The sequence below is a fragment of the Vollenhovia emeryi genome, unplaced genomic scaffold (assembly GCF_000949405.1).
Source record: "Vollenhovia emeryi isolate VEMERY1.0 unplaced genomic scaffold, V.emery_V1.0 DF939271.1, whole genome shotgun sequence".
In the NCBI taxonomy this organism is placed as follows: domain Eukaryota; kingdom Metazoa; phylum Arthropoda; class Insecta; order Hymenoptera; family Formicidae; genus Vollenhovia; species Vollenhovia emeryi.
The window spans coordinates 125974-133047 of record NW_011967095.1 but is presented as its reverse complement, the minus strand read 5'-3'; the positions used below and the strand labels follow the sequence as shown (position 1 = coordinate 133047).

The 7074-nt window shown below is 43.4% G+C and overlaps 3 protein-coding genes and 1 pseudogene across 4 annotated transcripts in view; 2 read left to right on the top strand and 2 right to left on the bottom strand.

Annotated features, from left to right (window-relative positions):
• The first annotated feature begins 7 nt into the window (after positions 1-7).
• LOC105559434 lies at positions 8-2489 on the top strand. 2 transcript variants are annotated; one of them, XM_012007704.1, is made up of 7 exons: positions 8-128; positions 221-344; positions 823-995; positions 1102-1395; positions 1471-1576; positions 1969-2022; positions 2103-2489. In XM_012007704.1, the coding sequence occupies exons 3-7, from the start codon at positions 833-835 to the stop codon at positions 2149-2151; spliced, it is 666 nt and encodes a 221-aa protein (XP_011863094.1). In that variant the 5' UTR covers positions 8-128; positions 221-344; positions 823-832; the 3' UTR covers positions 2152-2489. The 2 variants fall into 2 exon arrangements, 1 of the variants encoding a protein (XP_011863094.1); XR_001008748.1 differs by having other exon boundaries at positions 8-344; positions 1471-1598; positions 1684-2022.
• LOC105559435 (cysteine-rich DPF motif domain-containing protein 1-like) lies at positions 2401-2893 on the bottom strand. The gene has a single exon (XM_012007705.1). The coding sequence runs from the start codon at positions 2873-2875 to the stop codon at positions 2483-2485; it is 393 nt and encodes a 130-aa protein (XP_011863095.1). The 5' UTR covers positions 2876-2893; the 3' UTR covers positions 2401-2482.
• A 40-nt stretch (positions 2894-2933) lies between these two features.
• LOC105559433 lies at positions 2934-4523 on the bottom strand (annotated as a pseudogene).
• A 1409-nt stretch (positions 4524-5932) lies between these two features.
• The window catches only part of LOC105559432 (spectrin alpha chain), an 82816-nt gene continuing 81674 nt past the window's right edge, over positions 5933-7074 (top strand). Inside the window, exon 1 of the mRNA XM_012007703.1 lies at positions 5933-6347. The gene's annotated coding sequence lies outside the window, so the exon portion shown is untranslated. The remainder of the gene's footprint in view (positions 6348-7074) is intronic.

The following is a 7074-nucleotide window of genomic DNA, read 5'->3' as shown; positions in this document are numbered from 1 at the left end:
ATTTCCATCCTCGTTTCTCACGGTATTGTGTCGGCATCAGTGGTACGTTTACCGTTGTATGTACCGGAGAGCAGCGATTCGAGTCGAGCAAGGCATTTCTACGCTTGAAAATCTCACTTTCTTCACTGGTAATTCAAGACAACTATAACGACTGGCAAATACATTCTACGGTGTCATCTCTCATACGTTTCAATTAGATATTCGCTTTCGACTACCTTAGTTTCGTCATCTCGCACGTAGATTATGTTACACGTGCACAGGAGGTGACCGTTGTATGTACCGGAGAGCAGCGATTCGAGTCGAGCAAGGCATTTCTACGCTTGAAAATCTCACTTTCTTCACTGGTAATTCAAGACAAACTATAACGACTGGCAAATACATTCTACGGTGTCATCTCTCATACGTTTCAATTAGATATTCGCTTTCGACTACCTTAGTTTCGTCATCTCGCACGTAGATTATGTTACACGTGCACAGGAGGTGACCGTTGAACTTTCGTGCCGAGTCAATATTTTTATACAATCGCGCTTGCGGTCCTTACCGACCATTCTGAAATATTTCGCCTAGAAAATTTCGACATTACATTGATACCCCCGTAGAGGGGAACACCCAAAAAAAAAATTGATAATTGAGGCGAAACGTTACTGATTGCCAAGGAATCTTCAATATTAGGTCTATTTAATATTTGAATGTATATCTATTCATGTTTACTTTTTTTCGGGAATATTGTAAGTTAAAGTTTTGTCCTTCCCGCCTTTACCTTTTGTCTACTGTGACACGTGTACAAGTTTACCTATATAATTCTATCTTACGTGATTGCAGGAAATAATGGATGAGAAAGCGCAAGATAAAGCAGAGTAGTGAGGATTACGACTGTGAGATGAGCATGCTTACTGATAAGAGTGAAGAAAACAAGGAGAAAGAGGATAATGAAAAACAAACAAAGGATATTAAAGATCAAGTAGATACTTCTTCGGGAATGGTAACTGATGAAGGTGAGTATGAAGAGGATGATTCCGAAGACGACGACGACGACGACGACGACTATGACAGTACGGTAGAAGACGTTAGTTTACAAACACTTAGGAAAAAGTATTGCAGACCACGATGATGATAAAGATTTTAACGAAAAGGATGAGGATGATGACGCAGATAATTATAATGTGGTAACACAAGCAAAAGAAATTACAAAAGAAAAAGCAGATAAGGATACCGATAAGAATTTTCGTCGTGTACGGTTTCACATGTCCTCTGAAGAGGAAAAACGATGTATGGAAAGATGGATTGTAGTTGAAAATATTTCACCAAGGCTAGATATGGTAGCTTCAATAAAACTGTTTTCTCAGTATGGCAACGTTGAAGCATTTGGTCGCCCATCGGGCACCACTAAAATAGGTATAAATTTAGATGATACAAAACGAAAGGTTTCACACCCATTAAGTATTATATATACGACAAAGGCATTTGCAGAGGATGCAGTAAGAGCTCTGCATGGAATGAAATACCATGGAAACTTCTTGAGTATACAGATGTCTACTAGATATGAAGGACCGTATAACCCCAAAAAAAAACTATACTCTTAGGAAATCTGATAGAGGGTATGTATACTAAACCGTTGTTAATCGACTATCGCAATAGTCTAGTATAAAAATTAATAATCGGTTGATGCTTTAAAACTTTCAGATGTATAAAACGAAACTACATATGAAATGTATGTTCATTTTTTTTAAAAAATGAACATTACATTTATGTAATGTTCATTTTTAAAAAAAATGAATATTACATTTCATATGTAGTTCCGTTTTCTTATCGCGACAAAATCTTAAACATTCAATTTTTCCAAAGCTGGAGAAGGCCTCCCAAACTTCATCAAATTGTACATCTGAAAGTTTTAAAGCATCAACCGATTATTAATTTTTATACTAGACTATTGCGATAGTCGATTAACAACGGTTTAGTATACATACCCTCTATCAGATTTTCTACGAGTACAGTTTTTATCAGACAAGTTGGGGAGAATCTGTAAGTATATCTTGCCTCTTCGTAAACCTATTTTTTTACAGACGGAATTAACGTTACATGTTCGTATTTCTTTTTTACAGTCTAAATGTGAAGAAAATGTTAAGAAACAAAAAAGCTGCAGAGAGATAACCAAGGAAAGAAGTCTACTGCGTTTCAGGGCCAAAAAGCCACTTTGAAAAACGGAAAGAAGAAAGAACTTGACAAGAAGAAGAAGGTAATGACTGAAAAGCTTATGGGTAAACGTTTAGGCTAACATTGTCACATAATATAGATTCTCAAACTGCAAGATTTTTTTTAATTTTCTAAGACATTTGCATGTTCATTTAAAAACCGATATAACGAACGTCGTAGTTATCACGACATGAATGTAAACGAAATACCTCCTATATTTATGTATAAGTATATTTTGCTTTATGTAATTGTCATTGCTCTTTAATAAATAATGCCTGCAAATTTCTTTTTACGAATCTGTTTGCCTTGATAAATTCTTGATTTTATTATGTAACTGAAGAGGTAAATATTGTATATTACTGGACGCGCACTTCGGACAGAAGCGTCTCTTGTAAAATATGCTGCATCCTAGGCATACAGCGTGTTCGCACACGCTGCAATCGGCACCTAGAACTAAGATTTCGCCCTTGTTTGGCAAGCTGAACGGATCCTTCATAACGTAACACTCTTCCGAATAAACCAACTGCCGGGCGAATGGCGGTCTCGTGCCTTTGTAATCGTAGCGTTCTTTCAAAGGACAAAAAGAACATGTAAAGGTGCCACTCACGTTCGTCACCGTCTGTTTACTCTTTGAAATGTCCCGTTGCGCCTGCTCGCCGATACTAGATTCGCCCGTTGACATGGTAGCGAGATCCTTCTACAAAGCAACAAGGAGCAGAATCCATTGAATGTATTGTTGATTTTTTTTAATTTATTTGAATTTACTTAATATTTTCAAATATGTAACAATTTTAAATATCATGCATGTATGTATAGTCTCTACATGATAATTTGTTATATTTGCTCGGAAACGTCACGACGTTATTTTGTATCTTTGACAGAAACCATTTCTTTCTGCGATTCTTGCGGCCACCATGCAGGTTTGACCACCCTCACATTTATACCGGATACATTAAGCTGTCTGGCACTAAGAGACTCATTGATACGCATCAGACCTAATCCGTACTTTGCGACGCATCCTCGGAACTTTCCTACAGCGTTGCCAGATTCGTTGAGAATTTTCTCATCGTACGCGAGCGGCTTATCTACAATATTATCAAACAACAAAGGCATCAGGCGCTTCCTGACCACACCCGTGTGATATGTGCGCGCGGTTAACTCCTGACCGATGTAGCAGCCCTTGTGAAAACTAACGCCGTGCAGGTAATCGCAATTCATCTCCAAGGGCAAAGCTTTCCCAGGTGGTAGATCGTGCGTGCCCTCCCCTACTCCTAGTTTGTATCGAAACGCCTTGTAATCTCCAAGGCCCTCCGGAGGTGTGTCGGCGTCTAGGTGTTTCATTATCTCGTGTCTGCCAATCTGCGACTCGGCGAGAATTCTCAGGCCTAAATCAGGTAACCTGGGATCTTCGGGATATCATAACATTATCGATAAACTTGCTCGCTTTGCTGTCTAGAGTGCCACATGGAAATATCATTCCTTCCAGCTTTTGCTTTCCCGTCTCGTCCGCTGCTACTCCATTATCCAAACGTTTCGTGGAGCCAAACATCGACCAGACATGGATTTTGTCCCCTACATGTTCTACATCTATCTTTCGTCTCACGCGATACATCTTCAAGTGTCTCTGCAAGGAATCGATAATCTGCGAGTCGCATTCCACATAGTACAAGTTGCTCTCCTCGCTCTTGTACACTATAGCATCGCACATCACTCTGCCTCGGGTGTTGAGGAACAGGGGCTCGATTCTTGAATTTATTCGAAGGAGAAACGTATGCGAAAATTCTGCTCTTACAGAAAAGTTGCAAGTTGATTGGCTACTCGCATGGTTTTAACCAATAGACTTTTAACTTTTCTGTCAGAGCAGAGTTTTCGTATACGTTTCTTCTTCGAATGAATTCAAGAATCGGGCCCCAGTGTGTATATGCTGGGCGTCCCTTCGTCGAGGTGCTTCATGTCGTTCGTCATCAATCCCTGGAGGAAGGTGGAGGCCTCGTTGCCACCTACGCGCAGCACACTCCTGCCGCTCAGGAGCTCTAAGTCTTGCCATCGACTTGGCTGCAACTGTCTCTGACCATGCACCGCTGGTGCCCAATCATCCTTTTACCTCGCTTGCGCATTTGGAGAACGAAGCGACTAACACGGTCAATCATCGTGGCGGACGTCATGTGGATTTGAGAAACACGGTCTTTTATTTCTACGGAAAATCACACGCAAGTGTACACTAATCTGGGCCGGCGTTCAACGATCCTACCTAACCTTCCAATATCTCGTTAATTTTACATGCAACATGGCGCAATAATAATGCATCAGAGAGATGCACTTGAAGGTGCATTTTCACGTGTCGCTCGAACCGGCCGTTACAGCGACAAAAAGGGTCACGTGATTAGGCTGAAATCACATGGTGCAGAATAGAACTGCGGAATAGAACGTGCGTCATAGAAGGAACCAATCAGAGCCAGACATTTCCGTCACTCGCTGATATGGGGAGCTTTCCAGCAAGCGACACAAGTCGACACAAATGTCGTTCTGTCTTTCTTCGCATTCAATGAATAATAAAGACAGAACGACACTTGTGTCGACTTGTGTCGCTTGCTGGAAAGCTCCCATGGTCAAGCTCTGATTGCCTGTTTCCATAACGCACTCTCTATTCCGTACTCCTATTCCGCATCATGTGATTTCAGCCTAAGGCTGGGTCTACATTGGACGTCGTAAGTCGTGTCGGAAGAAATTGACCAATCACAGTTCACTATTTTTCGATCGTAAGGAGAATAATAGACTGTGATTGGTCAATTTCTTCCGACACGACTTACGACATCCAATGTAGACCCAGCCTAACTTACACTCCGTCCATATATTCTTACGTCCATGATAAAATCCGATTCCATCTTCACTCTTCGTACTTTATGATTCAGTAGCGTTTTCATAAATTCTGTTACCTTAGCTTTCGTTCTATATTGAAAATTTTTTTTTCCTCTAGTAATACCATATGTTATAATTTTTTAATCGTAACTGCTGTATATAATATTTCCAGATGTTTATCTAAATTATATTTTATTAGTTTAATATTACTTAATATAAATCTGTAAAGATTTTAGCAGGCCTATATTAGTATGTGAGATAGTTAAAATTTTGAAACTATACTTAAACATGCCTGAGGACCATTTTAAACAAACTCCGGTTAAATTATAATCGTTAATTAACTCAGCCGGTAGAATTGCCAACGCGAACGCCGAAAGTGTATTTTACATTAGAAGACAAACGCGGAAGGTTCAGAAATGCCGTTGGTAACATTGAGGGAATCATCGAGCGCCTTAACCGCGGGTTTGGTTAAAGTAGCCCTAATTGTAAATTTCACTTATCCGAGGTACAAATTGTACTCGATACAAGCGTAATATAATCACGACAGAAATGAGTTTTAATGCTAAATTACAGCCGCTCTCGCTTTCCGGCAAATAAAAATCTTACATAAAGAATAAGAAGAAACATAAACGCGGACCGGCCGAAAATGCGCGATAAACAAAAAGCCAAGGACCCTGCGGCGTATCAGAAGCAAGATACACGATGAAACGTATTTGCCGCGCGGAGTGGGGAAACTCGTTCGCCGCGCGGAGAGGAGGTGGGAAACTTGTTCGCCGGGCGGCGGAGAGTGGGGGAACCCGTTCGCCGGCGGGGTGGGGAAACGCGTCTGGCTGCCGCGCGCCGGCGTAGAGGGAAGGAACGTCGAGGGCGAGTAGAGGTAAAGGGAAGGGCCGGCGCGCATGGAAGAGGCCCGAAGCGAGAACGAGGAGCAAGTCCGTGGCCGCTGAGGCATTGGCGCAGATCTCGGGCTCGGTTCACGCCGGTTCACGCGGCGAGGGAACGCGAACTCGCCAACGGAGGACGCAGACGCGCGAGGCGTGCACGCACGCGTCGCCGACGTGCGCTCTCGCCTGCTTGCGGATTACAATTTCGAATTTTCGAAAAGGGGGAGGGAGGCGGCGAACTTGTGCGCGAGTGTACACACGACGGCGAGAGAGGAATCTCGGAGTGCGTCTGATTGTTTGTATTCCGGTGGATTTTTCTGGTGTTCACGGTGCCCCGCGGTGCTTCCCCGACACGGACGAGGGTCGCTTCGGTTTTCGGATAGCAGCCACGCGCGCACACAAGGAGAGAAGGTACGTACATTATCACATGTATTACGCGTGCGATCGGCTGCTACTCCACGGCGACGATCGCGGGCGGTTATCGGCTCGCGTGTACTTCGCCGTAATCCCCCTCCCCGCGCCGATCGATCGTGTTCTCCAGGTCAGGCCGAACACGCTCGTCCGCGCGCGCGGACGCGCGCCCGTGGAATCCGAAATTGCGAAATCGCCGGACGAGCGACCGGAACGAGTTTCGCCCGCGAGAGCAGCCGGTGGCCCGCCGTTTGTCTCTACCTGCCGAGGAGGATCATGACGGATCCGCGCGACTGCATCTAATCGAAATCCAATTAGGGACCGGTTCGACGAAATGTCACCGTGATTCCGCGCGTCTTTCTCTTTTCTTTTGCCCCAAAACACGCGGGGGAAAGGGGGCGTAATTGCGGTATAATTAATTGTGCGAAGGGATTGCCCGGCTTACAGATTCCCGGAGCGACCGATGAGGCGGGTATTCGGGTCGCGACACTCCGCGGGTTATCGCCGATTAGCCATTAATTGATTACGACATGTTATTTATTGCGGAGACCTCAAACTTTGTTCCTAATCTATATCGGTAGTGTGATAGCGGCTGGTCGAAAGTTCTCAATTTTATAGAGGATACATAGATGTACGGCGGAAAGTCCTCTATTACGAGATAGGATTTTAATATGAGACAGCAGGTTCTTAACGTCGAAATTCAATCGTAAATCAATTTTCCGCTAAA

Bases quoted from the DNA above. Each gene is read 5' to 3' on its own strand.
- LOC105559435 (XM_012007705.1), bottom strand. From the start codon at position 2,875: ATGTCAACGGGCGAATCTAGTATCGGCGAGCAGGCGCAACGGGACATT.
- LOC105559434 (XM_012007704.1), top strand. From the start codon at position 833: ATGAGAAAGCGCAAGATAAAGCAGAGTAGTGAGGATTACGACTGTGAG. The intron at 1,396-1,470 runs GTATAAATTTAG...AGGCATTTGCAG, and splicing joins ATCGGGCACCACTAAAATAG to AGGATGCAGTAAGAGCTCTG. The intron at 2,023-2,102 runs GTAAGTATATCT...TCTTTTTTACAG, and splicing joins AGACAAGTTGGGGAGAATCT to TCTAAATGTGAAGAAAATGT.